A 20,743-nucleotide genomic window follows, 5' to 3' on the forward strand; every position below is an offset into this window, starting at 1 on the left:
ATGTAACCTGAGATCTTTTATTTGTGCTCGCTGTATCTGACAATGGTTCAACTCACCACAGAAAAAAAAAACCCAACCATATCTTAAACGCAGGTGCTGTGGGGGAGCGAGCAGAGACTCTGTCACACCTCCACACTCGCACTCGCTCTTTACTTTTCTTTTCTGTCGAAGCTACTTCCGCTGTTTCCCTCCTGTAACCAACCTCGGAGTTGCATGTACCGTCCGTGTGTCTTTTTTTGTCCTTTTATGTTTTGCGTACTTTGCAGTTGAAGTTTTCAGGCGTCCTCTTTGAGACATTTTTACAATCGATAACAAACAGATTTGGAGTCTGAAGGCTTTTTTTATTCGCGCTGTGAAGTTTTCAGAGGCAGCAGCAAGCATCCGCCCGACAAAGACCGAGACGACAGACGATAACGGTAATTATCTTTTTCTTTGTGCTCTGTTACTTTACCTTATTACAACACCATGTTGATGGGTTCCTCGTAGTTACTCTTTTATTCTCTTTTTTATTCTCTTTATGTTTTGTAAAACTTAAAGAACCTTAAGTTGTGTCAAAAGTAAACTTTAAAATTACCAATTGTGATATTTAGGGTGTGATCTTAATCTCTTATTAGGACAAAAAGATAAAAATATGAATGGGTAATAAAACATTTTTATTAACTACATGATTACAACAAGAATCTCCTTAAGAGTGAAACGGTTTATTCGGGGGCACAAAGGGTTCAACCCTTGTTTTCTTCCTTTATGAGTCCGTTAGTTTTGCCCTCACAGTATACTGAGTGATTAAAGCTAACACTTGTTTTAATGGGGTAGTTTAAAGTTGATCAGTGGAAAACACTCATAATAAAGTGTCCCATCTACGTAATGAAGATGGAGGTCTTTCCATCTACATGGCTGTGTGTCATGGCAGGTGGTTTTGAGGTTTTGACTTGTCGTGCTTGGATACAAATTACCGTCAGTTTAACGCACAAAAGAATTCATATGAAACCGTCAGCAGGTTGTGAAGGAAAAAAACAAAAAGATTTTTATCCATCATTATGTCAAACCATAAAACACAAAGAAACCTCCTTTGATATACGTCCCTCATAACCAGTCCTGATTCAACCATAGACGCACTAATAGTCAGAGTAATAAGAGACACTTAGATCACAAGTATGAGCCTGATGATTCATTTAATGTTGAAATAAGTGAGCTGCTGTAAAGTCTTCTGTGTCATGCTGTGAATTCTGGGTCACACCCAAACACACATACTCTTACTTCCGTGTTCAACCAGTACTTTGTTAAACATTATTGCTTTATACTTTGACTTTTCTCTGTAAATACTGTGTAGTTAGTGCCATCTGCCACATGTAGAAGCCTCCTCTAGCAGCTCACTACTTCTATGTTGTTTTAGCAAAAAATTCTCCTTTGCAAGGTAATTGTGTTAAGCTGCTTCAGTCTTTTCACACAGAGCTCTGCCTGCTTACAGATGCAACATGTTCTTTACTAACCCTCTTCTATATCTCCTCCTCAGGACATTCCCCCTCCTCAGCTCTGAGAGGTTTGATCTTGTTCGAACAGAATGACAGACCTCATAACCCGTAGAGAGAAGACCAGAACCAGACCACACTGCAGACTCCGAGCAGAAGGGAGACAAGCCGAGACGGTCTGAAGAAGCAGTACGTTATGTGAGGTGTGTATGGAGCTCACTGCTGGATAACTACCAACAGTACATACCTACTCTATTAGAGACGATTAAGGACTCGGAAAAGGGGGACATAGGTCAGTTGAACAAGGCTGAATGACACCAAGAATGGAGTTACTTCAAGTCAGAGCAACAAATCATGTGGTATGAACTCTACTTCCTGTTCTCAGAAGTGCAGCAAAGCTTATACCCCGTGAACCTTGCACCTCACTGGATAGACAGAGTCTAGAAAACTACCCCTAAAACATCCGGAGGAGAGAGAAACTGTCAGAGGGAACCATGAACGGCTTGACAGAGATGTCGTTGAAGTGTGTCCTGGTCGGGGACAGCGCTGTGGGGAAGACGGCCCTGCTGGTCCGCTTCACGTCAGAGACTTTCCCTGAATCCTACAAGCCCACCGTGTTTGAGAACACCGGGGTGGAGGTCTACATGGACGGGGTTCAAATCAGCCTCGGGCTGTGGGACACGGCGGGAAACGACAACTTCCGACAGATCCGACCGAGATCCTACCAGCAGGCCGACGTCGTCCTCATCTGCTTCTCGGTGGCCAACCCGAACTCTCTGGCCAGCGTCCAGTATAAATGGATCAATGAGGTCAGAGAGAACCTGCCGAAGGTCCCGGTGTTGGTCGTGGCCACACAGACGGATCTGCGAGAGATGGGGGCGCACCGAGGCGGCTGTCTCTCCCCCGCAGAGGGGAGACGCGTGGCTCATGAAGTCCACGCTAAAGGCTACCTGGAGTGCTCGTCTTTAAGCAACCGCGGCGTGCAGCAGGTGTTCGAGTACGCGGTGCGGACGGCCGTAAACCAGGCCAGGAAGCAGGCCCGGCGACGGATGTTCAGCATTAACCAGTGTAAGGTCTTTTGACCCTTGACCTTGAGTTGGCGGGCAGCTGTGCCTCCATGGAGGAACTCGTTATTGATGTGCCTCAGCGTGCTGTTCAAACTCAGTGAGGGCCTGTAGAAAACAGTTTAATTTCTTTTATCTACAGAGACTCCCCTAAACTCAAACTATATTTAAAACTGAGGAAACACTGAATCAGTCATGTGACCCACACGCAAACCAACATGAGTGGAAGTGCTACTTTATTGTAATCCACAGACAGATGTGAGGAACAGAGTTCATCTTTTATTCCTCTGATCAGTTTAAGTGAACACCCATCCTTCATCCTTTAAAGCGTTAATACTTCAATAACACTTTTGAACGAGGAAAGCACCTAACTGTCACATTATGTTGAAGGATGGGTGAATTAACTTTTGAATTTTGGCCTAAACAATATAAATGCCTTTACTAAGACAAATAATGTGCTTCAGTGGAGTAAATTGTGGTGGCTGGTGTAGCTCAGTGCCCCATGTATAGAGGCTACAGTCCTTGACGCAGCGGCTGCAGGTTCGACCCCTGACCTCGGCCCTTTGCTGCATGTCACCCTCCACTCTTTTCTCCCTAAACTTCTTGTCTATCTGCAGCTTTCCTATTGAAAATAATCTTTAAAATAATGGTGGTTCACTTTTGAGTTATTACTATATACTTAGTAAATGATTTTAGCTAAAGGAGCCTAATGGCTTTCTGCCGCATCCCTCTACATTCACTGTTGTTTTTGTGCGGAGGGTAACACTTTGTCGCCCTCATGGACAGTTACACAAACATGCCGTCAGGCTGCAGGTTCCCCTCGGTAATAACTGTATTTTATATGACTCTGTCAGATCTATTTAAACAATGCCATTGTTTGTATTGTTTTAAATGTTTTGTCAGACATAAATTGGATTGAAATTAAATTTTACTGGTAAATGCCGATCAACACATATCAGCTTTTAAAATGAATCTGAAAGTCCATAAAACATTTGCACAGAAAAAACAAATATGCTATTAACATTTTGTGGCTTTTGTGAATTTTCTGTCCATTGTATTTGTTCTTTATTATTTAACTGTAAACCTTAAAAAAAGAAGAAGAAAAAGAATAACACACAACCTGCTACCTTTTATGTATTTTGTCTCATCCAATCAAACTGTCCCGGTTGTTATTTGTTATTCACTTTAATTAAATTAAAACTCATTTCAACACAGTTTGGTTTTATTTATATCCGTGTGGTTGTTTTCCCGCAGCATAACTGAATATAAGAGGGAGGTCGCTAAAAATCCTCTAATAATCTTTACATATTTTAAATGTGTCAAGTTTTTTCCCAATGACGCCTGTTGTGTCTTTTACGTATCCTGTTTCATGTATCTGAAGGTTACGCTGGATTTGAATATGCGATCATATGTGTTTATGAGGTGATAAGGTAGGGCTAGTTCGTTATAGGTTTAGACCGTAAACAGGATGGTGTATCGGTCAGGATACGTTAATGAGGTGAGGAGACGTAGTTATCCGATTAGTTATCTTCCAGCAGTCTTTATTCCTAATTGTCGACAGTGTTTATGTCATCAATTCAACAACTGGAATAACACTGCACAGAGTGAGGAAGGACAGGAAAGAAGGCACTTGTGCAGGTAACAGCTCAACTAACTGCAGAGCACATGAACTCCGACGCTGTCTCTCGCTCCCGCTGGACATGCACTCTCACGTTACCTGTTAACAAGGTGACGTCACGTCCTTTGCCCGAATGCGCGATCCGCCGCGCACCTCACGGAAATGTCCGAGCCTTTTATACAATATGAAAGCCCCCTTTTCTGCCTTACTTCACTTCCACTTTGTCAAATACACTCTCTAAGAATCATACATGTGAAATATATTATTTAAACAGTTTTTATGTGAACATTTGTGCATATTTTCTTATATTAGTTTGACACTTTCAGACACATGTATAGAATACCATTTGGAAAATGATGCATTATATGAGATGTTCATTAACAAATGATTTAATACCTACATTTTTTCAACTTATGATTGAATTTTCTTTTATATGAAGATTAAGTATACACTTTTGTTTTCAAGGACATCACCAAACCATGCTTTACAACAGAGTCACCTCAGTAAAAGACAAAGACGGAGAGAGACAGTGCAGCTAATGACATCACTGTACAGCTAGACCAACAGTGGCGCTCAAACTCGATACATAAGAGATGAAGACATGACCTGAAATCTTTGTATCCATTCCGGTCAATTCAAACCCGTTTTAGTTATTTAGGCCAAAATCCACTGAGAACCTTTCACACCCGTACATGTGTATGTGAGTGTAATGCAGTATATTATATATATATATGTGTGTGTGTGTGTGTACACAAGACAAACGCGAGCCTCTGTGTATGTGTTGGGGTTTTTATTATCCACATAAGAGGATGACATGAGGAGATAAAAGCTATCATGTAGCTCGGTGATAATGAAAGTGAGAAAAAAGAAACGAGCAGAAGAAACCTCAGAGAAGCTTTTCCTCCCCCTCTTGCTTTCTATCACTCTTTATGTTCACTCCTTTGTCTTATACTTTGTTCAGAGCTGCTTCAGGATCAGAGAGGTACTTAGAGACATTTCAAGGATACAATGAAAAACACCAAACCACATCCCAGCACACAAACACACGCACAGATATGTACAGGATACAGTCAAACTTGAGCACGTCTTATGCATGAACTTAAACATAATGTGTTCTTATTTAATGTAGTGCATTCTAAATGAATTTAATAGAATCACCAATGCACAACCCATTACTTTTCTAACATTATTACTGTTGTAATCAGACCACTAGTTGAAGGTGTGCTGAGGTATCTGGCAACAAGATGTCAGCAGCAGATCCTTTAAGTCCTGTAAGTTGCGAGGTGGGGTCTCCATGGATCGGACTTGTTTGTCCAGCACATCCAACAGATGCTTGTTTGGATTGAGATCTGTGAAATTTGGAGGCCAGGTCAACCCCTTGTGGCATGTCTTCCCCAGGTAAATCTGTATTTTGAGTTCTTGTGGATGGATTGGATAATCCTATGAATTCACCAAAGAATACTGTATAAAAACAACAATCTTCATTTAAGTTATGTAATTTTAAGGTATTTCCACAATATTTGTAATTTTTACACTTTTCTTTTTTTACATTATAGGAATGTTTTTTAAATGGTATTTTATTTTTATTTTACATCTGTTTGACTGTAAACATACAGAGAATGTCTGCAGTAAATATCTATATTTTTAAGAAATCTCTGTAAAATTATTAAAGGTTTTTTACTATAATTTCACGGTAAGTGTCTGGCAACTTTTGCTGCCGGACTTTTTACAATTTTTTTTACGATTTTATTTTTTCTACAGTGTAAGCAACACACGCGCATCTGCCCATCCACAGGCCATCGGACCAGGTCACCTTCTTCCATTGCTCCGTGGCCCAGTTCTGATGCTCACATGCCCTTTGTAGGTGCTTTCAGCGGTGGACAGGGGTCAGCATGGGCACCCTGACCGGTTTGCGACTACGGTGCCCCATTAGCAGCAAACTGTGATGTACTGTGTGTTCTGACACCTTTCTGTCAGAACCAGCATCAACTTTGCTCCCCACGCACATCAATGAGCCTTGGTCGCCATAGTTTTCCTTCCTTGGACTACTTTTTGTGATACTGACCACTGCAGACCGGGAACACCCAACAAGAGCTGCAGTTTTGGAGATGATCTGACCCAGTTGTCTGGCCATCACAATTTGGGCCTTGTCAAAGTCACATTCTTACGCTTGCCCATTTTTCCTGCTTCCAAAACATCAACTTCAAGGACAAAATGTTCATGTCCCACCCACTGACAGGGGTCATTGAAACGAGGTGTTACTCACTTCACCTGTCAGTGGTCATAGTGTTGTAGCTGATCGGTGACGTGTTCAGCAGAGTCCTCAGTTATCAGCTGGAGTTTGACACCTGGTTTTGATATTGAACTCGATCATGATAAATAACTGTTATATTTGGTTTCATTCCTTTTATTTTCCAGTTTTTGTCACTTTGCTTTGTTTTACAACCAGCACTGAACATTTCAGTAAGTTTGTCCAGTTTTGGAGGCCTGGTTAAGTTTTCAGAATCAACAAGGTTGCAACACAAATGTAAACAACCCCGGACTCTGTGTCCCGTCCTGAATCCAGTGCACCAGTTTCACTGACAAAATCAGCTTCAAGCTACGACCAACACACACGCAGAGCCTCTCACATTTAGGATCTTTACTTAGTGGATGTCGCGGGCCATAATGGAGGTTATTCACATCGCTGTGGCTGTGCTCGGCCTTCTGTCTGTCGGACACTCGGCTCCTGTGACTGTCTGTGAGAAGCTGATCAGTCCTCTTGAAAGACAAGGACCAGAGCAGGTAAGTCACTCTTGTCACCAGTCTCTCGCACTCTCACTTTCTGCATTTTGGATTTTTAAAAAGATCACACAATCCTTTGATGCGACCGTGTGTGATCTTCTGTCTTTCTCAGGTGCTGGGAACGTGGACGCTCTTAGGAGAAGCCACATCCATCCCCGGATCTAAACTGCTGACAAAGATGTTTGTGGAGAGCGCCTGGGCGAGACTCACTGCTGCTAATGAGAGTGATACAGTCAATGTCTTTCAGGCGCAAAAAATGTAATTTAAAGCATAAACTTGCTGATTTTAGCCGTTTATCTTCTTCTTTAACCGCATGATTTGGTCTATATTGAAGCCTCGGCTATGTGTGCATGAATCTTTTTCAAACTTTAAACATTTCAGTCTTAAGTTTCACTTTTTAAAATGTCCTCTCATGTAAGGTTCGGTCGCTGCTACACACTGCAAGCTAGGATGTCCATGAAAAACGAAACCCTCACTATGGGTGAGTATTATTGACCAGTCTGCCCTGTGTTAATATATTGACTTGCATGAACCAGCACAAACAGGTCTGGACTTTGTGACCAGAATTGCGACGGGCTCTTTGTGTTGATGTGTGTGTGTTTGTTTGTATCTACAGTGCCAAATCTCGGTTCTGTTGGGAGGATCCTGACCACTAGCTGCCCTGACTGCCTTGTTTACTCCTCAACATATAGCATCGGACAGCACACACACACGGGTGTCCAGTTCATGAGTAAGATTTTAAAAGAATGATAAAAAGGCTGATTCGCCAATGCCGAAGAAATTAGGTGGCTTTTAAATTCAAAACAATTCAAAAGAGAGTTTACACGATGTGTTTAATGTTTGACTAGGGGTTTAATTAATTAGGGGTTGGGTCTGATTAGGGCTGGATTAGGGGTCTGCCCCTGTGTAACCACTATTGGAAATTTGCAAATGCAACATAAACGCCAACAGGTGGTGTAGCTCGTACACAACATATAACTATATATAACTGTCTGGTCTCATGATTTGTGAGTCTATAATCCTTTAACTTGAGGACTTTGTGTCAAGGGAGAGGACTAACTAATCATTTCCACCCTGGCTTTGAAATATGTTTCCATATTTAACAACTGAGACAGAGCTACGGCTGACTGACTACGGGTGTACAATATGGTTAAAATGTTCTGTCCGTTTTACGATATGTGATTCTATATCGCAGTATCAATAAATATTGTGATACAGAAAATTTTCCAGAAACTCAGTTCATTAGAATATCATAGAATATCTTACAAATGATGGTACTTCATCCAAATGATGCAAAAATCCATAAAGCACATAGTGGTGTACGACAATGGCACCTTTCTATCGTCTCACGTCTGTGGTTGAAAGTAAGAACATTACTCAAGCACCACACCTGAGTCAGATTTGAAGGTATTTTTAAAGGCTTTGACATGACAACCTAACGCACAACACATTGTTACAGTTTAAACCAGTGGGGCCCGACCTATGACCCTTCACAAAGGTCAGTGTCTAGTCTTGATTCTTTTGCAGTTTCATCAAAGAGACATTTCAAGTGTAAACTTCATGGTTTTTTTGAAAGGTCAAGTGTACAACTTAAAGTTGTAATCTCGAAGATCTCAGTTTTGTTCTCTTTGGCGGCACCTATGGTGATAAACGGTAATTGCGGGAGACTTCCCAGATATCCAGACAGTGTTGCATGTGTAACGTCCACCGTTGCGCCGGTTGTAACTCTGGAGTTTCCTTTCTGACGGTCGCTTTCCTTCTTAGATTGTTTGCCTTCATATGAGCGTCGAATTTGTTTCTTTTTCTTTGGATTTTCACTTATTTTTGAAGTTGTATCTGTAGTCATCCATCTTTTCTTTGTTTGTTCAGCCATAGTTGATCACTGTTTACTCGCAACACTTGCAGAGAGCGGAAAAACAATCGCTTTATGTTACGTTAGCTCCGCCTACCCTCTCTGGCAGACCAACCACTGCTGGGTGATGGAAAACGCGTCACTAACTGGGCGTCGCTTGTGATTTTTTTCCGCAAAAGTTGCTCCAGACACAAAGTCCGTAATACTGCAACTGCAAAGGCTTTCATCAGTGGGCCGTAGGCTCAGTCACCATTGTGTTACCTCATTCGGCGACAGATAGTGACTTAACAGACATTTATTTACATGAAAATCTTCGAGTTTATTACTTTAAACTGAGCTGTGTGTTAGTGTTAGTTGGTCACATTTACTCTTTACACATCTTAGCTCTGGAGTGGGCCTTTTGTACTGTTCATTTGTTAGTGTTTAAATTTCTGAAGAAGCCCACTAATATTATATTGATACATGTAATAAAATATGTTCTGTTCCCAGGCAAGAGATCCAAGGTGTCTGCTGACGAGCTGGAGGAGTTTCACAAGCAGGTGGAGTGTCTGGGCTTACCAGAGGCTGCCATCCTGAACCAAAACACAGGTAGGAACATTCATACAGAGACTAAAGATGTTTTTCAACAATATGTCCCAAATTATTTGGCATTTTAATAATGAAATCATTAATACTTTATGATTGCCATAACAACTCTACAATGACCCTTTATCACCACAGGCTGCAAGTGCTACTTCAACAAGCAGGCATAAAAAAACAACCAAATTTACACTGATATTAGATTAGATTGGATTATAATTTTAACACAAGCAGGTTTTACTGTCCATCATCTTAAAGGTCAAGCTTGCAATTCATCTCTTTATAAATATCATCACAGCTTTAATCTCTAAGTTGTGACTTTAAATTCTCATCTCTGTCCTTTTGTTCTGCAACGTGTTAATAAGGTTAATTCTCCACCTCACAGATCCCTGCCCGGCCGAGTCTCCACTGAACATTGATCTGACCGCTGACTTGAAAAACCTCGGGCCCGAATTTCTAAACTTCTTGGACAAATTTCTTGGGACTGAAGGTTGGCTGGAAATGCTTTTTAAAATTATGTCCTCCAACTAAGACCGCTTAAAAGACAACTTATGCTGTCATACATGTGATGACATGGTTCCATAATGAGAGGCCATTTCTGTCTTCAGAGAATTCTGACAATAAATATCAATGTGTGTCTTACTTTGTGTTTCAGAGCGTCTAACATCATACTAATTCAGATGATTTTCTTTGCTCAGTTTTGTTATATGTTAATTTGTATTGTAGCGGAAGTTGCACCTAATTAAAGGAGGGATGTTTCCTGTTATTTCACATATTGCCTCTCTGACAGCTTCTGGACTAGTTTCAGTTACTTTTTCTTATTTCTAGCAGCTTATGTACTTTAATGCAGGGGAGAGCAGTGTATCATCATTTATGAGGTGAATCATCAATAGGCTAAATCTGCATATATTTAAGACAGCTCAATGGTAGCTTTGTAAGAGAGAGTGGTAGACTGCCTACTATGAGTTCACTGCCAGGTTGTCACATTCATGTACAACAGTGGACGTGAATTATACTGGTAAGTAGTATCATTGGACCAACACAATAAAAGTATCCGTCAAATGCTTCAGCAGAAGCATTTTTATAATAATTCAGATAATGGCTTCTTTCAAAGTCTTTTTTAGTAAATATTATTTTACGAATTAAACTCAGATTTGCTAATACTGTATTTCAGCGTTTACTCATAAGTAGGCTATATTTTGATCTCCCTCTTTCTTTCCAAAAATCCTCTGTGGACCCGCTCTATCCGCCAGCATCCTCTGTGCACCATACTGCAGACGTTATAGAACAATATGTTTCTGATAAACAAAACAATAAGAGACAATAAATACAACAAGAGAAGAAAAAAAACAATTCACTTTAATTTAGCTTTAAAATAGCAATATTTACTTTTGTTTTTACATTAAAAAAGTGGCACATCCTTTGACCTGTAATCACAGAAAGATAAACATAAGTAACCTGGTAATTTTATTTTTTATTATTTTATTTTTAATAAGACATTGAATTCTTAACTGAAATGTACATGCAGGTGCGGTTAAATTAACCTGTGATGAGATTTGACTCCAGTTTGACAGTGACATTGTTTTAGGCTACTGCTTGTACACTTTTTAAATTTTTAATGCGAGATAGTGAATACAGAATTCTCATCAACCTAATCTATCATCAACTCACTGATTTAGACAGTAGTTTGTGCTTTTTAGGCGTTTTTGGCCTTTAATTGTTTTAATTTTAGGAATGAAAGCTGTAGCCTAAGTAACCCAGTTTTTGTTTAAACTCTGTAGAAGAGATTGCCTCATCGAACTGGTATATGTGATGCTTTGATTTAGCCTTTTCACTGCCTTAGGCTTATGGCGCTTTATTACCTGTTACGATGAAGCAGACTTTTATTTTTAAAAGACCTTAGAGTGATCGTAAAGCGTAAAGGTGAACGGTCAACGAGTTAAATGTTTGATATCTTAGCACCCCTGACGAAGCTATAAGCAAACACTTTTTTATTGTTTGTTTTTCTTTTTAATAAATCTTAAACTCATCAGTGGAGCGTCTGACCATCTAACATCCAACATTCAGGACAGCTACTGGATGAAACTCTCTGCTGCTGAAGCCAGCGATGACATCTTTCTCATGGGCGTAGTAAAAGCGTAATTTTAAAGAATTTATGAGATTTGTACAATATTTTTCAATCCAATAACCCTGATTCCAGTGATACAGGTCAGAACTTTTTTGGCAAAGATTCTGTTATTTCAGTTTGCATTTAGTATTTGTTTCTGCCCGCTCAAGGTTTGGATTTTGTTTGACGACTGCAGTTAAGCTGACCTTGGAAAACAGCACTCTCCAACGTAAGTAGGCAAATTTGTCATCATCTAAAGCCGCTTTCCCACTGGTCAAAAAACATGCTAACATCCGGCTTTTTTGCTAAATGGGAAAGGCTACAATCTGCATTCAGACCCGGGTAATTATCGCCTCGGCTCCGATCCATATTGATGGGAACACAAAACCCGTGTCACATGCTAATATCCTACCCCTTTCCAGCGGGATGCTATGCTCTGTCGGTAACTTCTGCGACTCCTCGTCATCTCAGCTACAAATTCCGCCCGTCTCAGTCCGAGCAGCGCTCGAACATCGTTCCAAATTGGTCAGCGCCGAGTTTGATAAACAGATTGAATGAGTAATAAATACAATAAAGACCTAACCACTGTAACATCTTCACTGTTTACTAACACTGTCTCTGGCGCGTTTGTGAAGTCAGACGGTGACGCAGCAGAAAAGAGACCTACCGGAGTATACTTCACTGGCAATGGGAAAAGAGACAATCGGCATCTATAAGCAAGTTTTCCCGGGTCTGAAAAACTTGCGTCAATACGCTAAATTTACGTGTGAAAGGGGTATAAGTAAAGGCTCTACAATTTCTTGGCAAACTTTCAACCTTTATGAATATATCTGAACTTTTTGTCCAGCAACAGCACTTTGACACTTAGTTCGCCTAAAAGTCACTTCATTAACATAAGTCATCATCTATTAAACCTCTTTCTACCATCACGTAAAGGTACAAAAATAATAACCTGTTTTCAAACATGTAGAACATTTTTTTTTAGAAAATTGAATAAGACAGGGAGTGCTCTCGTACAGTATATCAGCATGGCTGTGATTCATGATATACAGTAGTACAATAGAACGGCCTCAAGTGTAATATTGCTTTTATACCACAGTTCTACAAAAGTGCATTGATGTCAGAGTCGATTGATGGGAATTTTTTACATTTAATTTTATTGTGAAAAAAAAGCAACACATTTATCTGTATGTTTCCCTTTATCATGCAGCCAGTGAAGTAAGGGTCTTTTGACCGTTGCTTTGATGGCCTGTGAGTCTGAGATACCAGCTCGATCAATCAAGGCAAACATCCTCTGCTGTAATGTTAATTAACGATGATATAGTGGTTGAGAGAAGAACAGTCTGATGGGTTGATGAATGGGTACTCATGGATCTGATACCTTTAAACTTAATCAGTTGCTGCAGTTGTGTCCTGATGTCTGATATACTCAAGTAATAGGAGGAAAAGAAGCAGCTTAGATTTAGCTGACAATAATGTTCTAATATAAAAAATACCAACTTCTGGCAGGAAATTTCAAGTGTCAATTTAAAAATATTCAAATATATTTATAAATCTAATGTACCTAGAGGGGTACCCAACATTATCTATGTTTTGATGTAATATATAAAGCAATAGAACATGTTCTTGGTAGGTCCTTAAAAACAAGTCTTAACATTTTTGTCTCTTTTTTTTTTTTTAACTCTGGTGAATAAAAAGATGTGTCTAGAATAGAGATCCTAACCCTGTTTTTCGAGTAACTGTGGAAAATTTAAGATTAGGCAATGGATTTGTTTTTTCAATCTTTTTCATCTTTGTCACAGCCACAATAAACGAGACCCTGGAACCTGGTAAGTAAGGTCGTCTGCATGTTGTGCAAACTTTTTGTTAGACAAACACAAACTTGCAGATACACACAGACTTTGATCCCCAGGGTCTTTCAATTCCCCCACGATTGACCCGCTGAGAACTGGCTGTCCTGACTGTCTGCTGCTGCAAACACAAAACCTACTTTTTGGAGGGGAAGTCGAACTTCTGGTAATGAGTAAGAAAATACTGCTACTACTGCGACTACTTCTGATACTACTACTACAACAACAACTACAACTACTACAACAACTACTACTGCTGATGATACTACTAATACTACTAATACTACTGTACTTCACTACTTCTACTATGTCTACAACTAATATTGCTACTATTACTACTGCAACTACTGTACTTCTACTTCTTCTACTACTACTGCTACTGCTACTATTGCTACTACTACTATAGCTACTACTACTCGTGAACTACTGTACTTCTACTACCACTACTACCGCTACTACTTAAAGGGACAGAGCTGACGTTCCAGGCAGAGGCTGTTTGAGGGCCTGCACAGAGCACCAGTGTGAGAAAAAATCAGTTTTTTTAACTGTAAATTATGCTAAGCTACTCCACAGGTATCACAGAGTGAAATATAAAGCTTGAAATTAGCATAGTGTCCCACCTTAAATATTTTGTGACCTTGAATAACTAATAATAATGAATAACTTTTTTATTCATTTTATTGATCCCAATCTTTTTATCTCTCGTCCTCTGATGTGATGTCGTCCTTTTATAACCTTCTATGGTCTTTCATTGCTTTTATCGCTTTATTTATCGCTTTATTTGTATTGCTTACTTGCTAACAGCCTTTGTTTCTGTTTTGTCACTTTTATTCTTTTTACTTGCATTTATTCTTGTTTACCTTTGTTTTTTGCCTTTTGTTGAAAGTTCTTTAATCTGTTTTGTATTCTGTAATCTTCCTGAGTTCCTGCCTTTGCTTTGTCTGTCAAAGCACTTTGTAAACATTCTGTTTTTAAAGGTGCTATATAAATAACATTATTATTATTATACATATCCCACACTTTATGGAAAAAAGCAGGAAAAACTGAACTCACATTACAAATAAAAATCACGCTATATTACAGAGGACAATGCCCATAGCCTTGTTTATTGGTAGTTTATTACTGTACATACACCTGCTCATGAGTCATATGTACATATCATATCTCTCTCATACACACAAACGCACACAAAACACTCCAGATTATATAAAAAGGACTCTCTCTCTGTGCAGGGTTCAATCACAGTCTGAGATCTACAAAGAGCATTTGCATCTGCGTACACCCAACGCACACGCACACACACACACACGCACACACACGCACACACACACACACACACACACACACACACACACACACACACACACACACAGGCCTTAATTTTCATAGAGCAGACCAAAAATATAGAAAATTGACTGATGAGAGAAACAGGCAACCCAGTGGTAATCAAGTGAATTTGGATCTTTGACATATAAACCAACACTTAACTTAACTTTGTGTGTCTGTGGAGTATGTGCTGCCTTTACTGTCTATACAGGAAAAATAGAAAAGTCAGTTATGTTTTCTTAAGGGGCATTTTTCAACTTCAAAGCCTATGTCGGATGCATCATTACACTCAATTTAAGTGTGATCTTTGTGGGGTACTTGACCCCTTGGTGTAATTTTGGAACACACCCTGACAGTGACATCTTGTTGTTTATCTATTTAAACCCCCTGAGCGTGACCCATACGATCACCAGAGCCGAGCGACTTCAACAAAGTGGCTTTGTTTAATCCAGATTTTCAGCATCTGTATGTTTGTTTATACATCAAGACGTGTTACGTGGGAACAGCTTATTCTATACATATTTAGAAAGGTCTTATTTTTCTGCTCTGCCTTTCCTCCTACTTGCTGCCAAACAATTGTATGTTTCTTGAAACCGAGATGTGCTTCATGATGTGATCTATAAAATGCCAAAAGACTTCAAACCGTTTGAGGCTTTTATCACGAAGCAGGATTGTTAGTTAGCTGGATAACTAATCTAAATTGAACCTCTTCTTACTTAATCTTGCACGTATGGCAAATATTTACACATCCAGTAAATACTGATTCATTTTCAGTCACGTGATGGGTCACCTGATGAATGTTAGTCCAATACTCTCTTTTTAACCTCAACGCCACAGGGAAATAATTTGTTAAATGCTAAACATTTCACTATGTTCACCAGCTCATCACTACCATTGTAAGCCTGCAGTTTGGTGCGGGGCTTATAAAAAGTGGGTTAATTAGAGCTGTTTTTATGACAACAGCTGCCTGCTTTTGATGCGACAGGCAAGACTGAATCATGACAGTTTGGGTTTTTCTTGGGGCCAGAAAACCAAACTTCATTGCTTTCAATGACAGTAAATCGCTGGTAGCAATACCACAATGTTAATCCTTTTACACTCAGTCAGATTACATTGTTCATATAAAAATATTAATTATTGCATTTACATTCCTGATTCAGAAGCAGTTTGGTTTTTATTCAGCGCCCTTAACAAGCTAACATCAGTAATCCTGCTTCATGACACAAAGCCTCGATTATCTAACACCTAATAAAAAGGACCTGGCACGACCTCTGAACCAAATGAGTCAGTCCATATCAAACAGAGGAACTTCATCATAAGGGTCACATCTTTCACTTGAAGACTCGTATTAGTAAGCCAAGCTCGGCAGATAAGAAAGAGAGGCCATGTGGAACTGTTAAGGACAAAGCGATTGTGTGCTTGAGTGTTGACACGACCATAAAAGTCGAAAAGGAAAAAAAACATGGCAAAAACGTTTGAAAAAACAAAGCAAATGAGGCCTATTCCACAAATGCACATATCAAGTGTGCACTTATACATTTATAAATTACTACAACAAAAGTTACAAAGATTGGTTATGGCAAAGACACGCGTAAAAGAAAGCACCCTGCTTTACAGAGGAAAGATGTTTCTCTTCGATCTGATTTGTCTCTTAATCTTATACACGCACACGCACACACACGGTGAACAAGAATCGACGGCCTCTCTTTCACCAAAACATTTAACATAACTTCAAATACTAAAAAAAAAGAAAAGAAAAAAGAAAATAGGGTTTTTTCTCTAGGCCTTCTTTTACTTGTTCCTCTGCGACTCGGAAGCAGATGCTAAGCAGCCATCACCTGGACACACACAACGCTGAAAACAAATTGGTCAACTGTGAAGCATAAAGACCCATTCATACAATGTGGAGTACAGTCAGAGTGTGTGATTGTCACTCGGTTAGGATGACGTACAGTGAAGTGTGCAGAGATATGATGGGAGGCGAGAGCATAAGGATGTCTGGTAGTAGATATGAGGTGACATTGAGTTCAACATGTTCCTGTACGACTCGTCTGTCGGCTGCAGAGTACATTTGGATGAAGGTTCCTTTGGAGTTCCACGTTTTGTTGCCTCCACAGCCTCTAGTAATGATCCAGAGCTCCGAAACAACTGTTACAATAGCACTGGGGTGTATTTTTTGCAGGTGAAGTCGGCATTGTGTCTGAAGGTAACATGTGAAAGTGTTTGTCTTATCATGGTCTGATTGTGCCATGTGCTTAGGTAAGGGAACAAACAAGTGACAAAATTCCAGTTGTAGCTCACAGAACTCAGTTTTCAGAGTCCGGTCTCTGTCTCTAGTTTCATAATCCATAACGCTGCCCGTGGCTGGTTCTCCCCTGACATCCCACAGGTTGGCGGCGGTTAGCATGGCCGCACAGTGTGCCAGCTGCCTGATAGCTCATGATTCAGTGGTGATTTTTCTCCTTAAAAAAGGGTTAGGATGCTGGATTTGTAAACAAGGGAGTAGAGAAAGTAGCAGAAGTGGGGAGAATCAATGCTACCCTGTAAACAAAAATATCGGAGTATTCAGAAATGGGTATTTTTTCAGGGGCTTGACAACCATTGTGGGCAGCTGTGGAGATTTATGATCAGCCGCAGCGGGTGCTAGTCCGGTCTGAAGATGGGGATCTTAGGTAAGAACTCTATTAGGATTACCTGAGGGGGATAAGAAACAAACTGTTACTTTGAGATTCTGCTAGTGCAATGTTGCTACCAAAGCAGCTATTACCTTAGTTACTCAGATCAAATTGGGTCATTGCTGGCAAATGATTCACAGAAAAAACAATGCTCTCCAAATCAAACAGAACTTGTGAAACTAAGGATAGCATATTTTGTTAAAATACAGTGATGCTCAAATGGTATATTTTGGACAGGAAGTTAGGAGGGACTGAAAGCTGAACTGAATGCTAATGATGTTAGCTCAGGTTTTAGGGCAGAAGCTCTTAAGTGTGTCATTCAAGAGGTTTTCACCAGGTGCCAAATTTTGTCTAACCATTAGGACTACAGACACACACAGAACTAAAACATTAAACAACTACAGATACTTACATATTCCATCATGTTGTTGGTTTCACACTTCCTTTTGCTTAGTCTCCAATGCAAACACAACTGCAAAGAGCAAAATAGTGAACAGGATTTTTTAACATATTGAAGTAGACCATTAATGCACACATCCATTCATGCCTTCACTACTCACCTTGTGGTAAAGTCTGCTGTTCTCCCACTCCAGAAGCTTCTCTAAAGATCTTCTTGTCTGGAAGGCAAAAGTGACATGAGACGATTTTCTTTTCACAGCCCCTCCAAAAAACACAACATTAACCTTTTTCTCACCCTCTTGCTGAGGCAGATGACAGGCCACAAACTGAAGCCCAATGTGCAGCAGCAGCAGAGGCAGCCACACAGGAGCCACCGCACATTCACTGGCAGCGTCTTCTTCAGGCAGCTGTTTACACGGTTGATACTGGCTTTGAATTCCTCTGGTGCCACCTGAGGAATCACATACAAGGTATAGTTATCAGAGCAATATTAAATAATATTAGGTTGCAGGTTGAATTACTTTATATATCCTGTGCACCAATTTCATCTGCGTTTTATATTGCTTATCACGTGACTTAGGTCATTAAGACATTAAATATAACATTTTGCAATGTCAAAATAAAGTTTTATAACATTAAGTGTGTTAGCTGGTTGCTAGAATATAATGTAAATCTATTAATTTTGCTATAATTAATGTGTAATAATGGAAAAATGAGACACTCACCTTTCCCGTAAGTGCTGAAGGGAATTCTGACTCAAATTTGTTACTTAGCCCAAACCTAAGGGGTGAGGAGAAAAAAAGTCAACTGTGAAGTATAATCAAAAATACAGTCTATATTTTCCTATTGGCATCAACTCCACCAAATGAGCCACTCAACTTAACACTTAAGACTTGCTGTTGGGTAACATTTAACACAACTGCTGGACCCACTATGTATCACGGGTAAAATATTACTGTTTAAATATAATTTGCATCTGAATAAATGTTCTAGATGTACCCTCATTTTTAGAGGGCCTTAACACACCTATTTTGTAATACCGAAATAGAAGCAAGCTTATAACATACACATTATTCATAGGACGTCAAAGATAATACACAGTCGTGTAAAACCCTAAATAGATGTAGGAGTAGCCGATTTAGATTGCCCAAGACTTGATCAATTTCACGGTTGAACTGTGCGAGAAAGAGCAGCAAGAGGAATAGTGTGATAACATTGCACTGTTCATTTGATTATTGATATCAGTTGTTTGAATACTTGACTACAGTAAAACCGCTGCTAGTCAGCAGCTAATGCTCTATGTGCTCCTCGATATCTGACGGTACTAAACACAACATCCAGTAACTATGGTTCCTACTGCTAAAACAATTTTGTTTTCAGGATATTGTTTGATTGTCAGGAGGATTAATGAGATTGTAGACGTACAATATAGCAATATACTAGGGTTATTAATTCCAGGGTAGAGGTCCCAGTTTGTATGCACGATTTAACAACATCTAATCTGGTCACGGGAGTCTGATCCCGTACTTAAAGTCCCGAAATACGAGCACCAATAACCGGGACAAACTGTCTTGCCTTGTAAATAGTTCACACGACAGCATATCACATTACGTGGAAGATACAGAACATGTACACGTTTATTAGGTCATGTACTTAACACGACAGCTGAATCTGTTCTGCCACTCCTAGCCTGCTCGCAAAGTTAGCTCGCTGCTAACTTAACAGCTAGCTGGCTATGCTAGGTCACCAGCATTAGCTAACTTTGCTAGCAGCAGATTGTTCACTGAGGCCAGTGAATTTTCAGATTTTACGATGACGATACCCCCTTTTGATTCCCGTTAGCGTCACTCGGTGCTTACACAGTGACGTGGCCAGACCCTCGCACCACCACCGGGTCCGGAGCGTACTTGAGGAGCTGCTCCTCCGCGGCCCTGTCCTCGTCCTCCTCTTCCTCCTCCTCCTCTTCGTAGATCTCATCAAAATCCTCCATCATGGCACGACTCGGCCTCGCGCTTCCCGGGAGAGACACCGGGAGAGACACGATGCCAACGGACAGTGAAACCTCACCGAGAAAAGTGTACAATAAGATCCGTGAAGACAACGACGAAAAATCAACCCGTCCCGGAGACGACACAGTTCACATCGTTCAGCAAGAAACAAAACATCAACATCCGCCGCAGTAACCGGACGACACCGGAAGGGGGGCAGACGTGCTTACGTTTCCTTGTGTTTTTTTTCCAAGAGGTTTTTATTTTACCAAACATTTTAGTTAATATGAAATTGTTAATATTCATAAATGTAACAAACCCTTGCTGGAAAAAAAAAAAAAGTCATATCTTTTGTTGCTTTTAGTGTAAAACACTAAAGCATTTTTTCCCCATGTAAACTGAAGATTAATTTTTTCATGATAAAACTTTATTGAAATCACCAACATGTTACAATAAAATGTAAACAAAAATCAGTAAAAGGTGAATCTTTTTTCCGTTTTATCACTTTCTTAAAATAGGAAACTGTGTAGTGTACTAGACTCTATTTGATACTCGTGTAAATGTGTTAGCATTTTAAGAACTTGACTGCAAAGTACCATTTTTTGTTTGGTTGTTTCGAAGAGATTAAGAAATTTAAATCAGAAAGTTTAATAAGTTCTATGAGACCATTTGTTTTCATTAATTTAATTTAGGTAATCTTGTTTAAGTGAACTGAAAGTTACTTGAAGTATGTTTATTTTAGTGGTGTTGATGAAACATTCCTATAATTACATATTTTAAAAGTCCTGCGTTCAATTTTTTTTTTACTTAAGTAATACAGACGTACAGGTGCATTAAAATGTTGTCAACAAAGTGTAGCCTATTGAATGTATAAATAATGTATTGTGTTTAAAGTATAGCTCTTTAGAATGTGTTTTTATATTATAATGTTATTGAATGATGAAGATGTAATGCTGCATTTAAATGTTTGCCAGTATGAGTTAATTTATAAAATACTGTGTAGTCTAATCTGAACAATGAATAATAATCTTT

At 39.6% G+C, this 20,743-nt stretch overlaps 2 protein-coding genes across 2 annotated transcripts; one reads left to right on the top strand and one right to left on the bottom strand.

The window, feature by feature from the left end:
- Nucleotides 1–160: 160 nt before the first annotated feature.
- On the top strand, nt 161–3,738 carry rhoh (ras homolog family member H). Its single transcript, XM_069666046.1, has 2 exons — nt 161–416; nt 1,514–3,738. The coding sequence occupies exon 2, from the start codon at nt 1,964–1,966 to the stop codon at nt 2,549–2,551; it is 588 nt and encodes a 195-aa protein (XP_069522147.1). The 5' UTR covers nt 161–416; nt 1,514–1,963; the 3' UTR covers nt 2,552–3,738.
- A 10,662-nt stretch (nt 3,739–14,400) lies between these two features.
- Nucleotides 14,401–19,887, bottom strand: chic2 (cysteine-rich hydrophobic domain 2). Its single transcript, XM_069666708.1, has 6 exons — nt 19,583–19,887; nt 18,449–18,503; nt 18,019–18,174; nt 17,885–17,941; nt 17,737–17,796; nt 14,401–17,343 (listed from the first exon to the last, which is right to left on the bottom strand). The coding sequence occupies exons 1-6, from the start codon at nt 19,714–19,716 to the stop codon at nt 17,293–17,295; spliced, it is 513 nt and encodes a 170-aa protein (XP_069522809.1). The 5' UTR covers nt 19,717–19,887; the 3' UTR covers nt 14,401–17,292.
- Nucleotides 19,888–20,743: the final 856 nt, after the last annotated feature.

The sequence above is a fragment of the Semicossyphus pulcher genome, unplaced genomic scaffold (genome assembly GCF_022749685.1).
Source record: "Semicossyphus pulcher isolate SPU_LCO1_2020_fin unplaced genomic scaffold, fSemPul1.0.p SCAF_17, whole genome shotgun sequence".
Classification (NCBI taxonomy): Eukaryota; Metazoa; Chordata; class Actinopteri; order Labriformes; family Labridae; genus Semicossyphus; species Semicossyphus pulcher.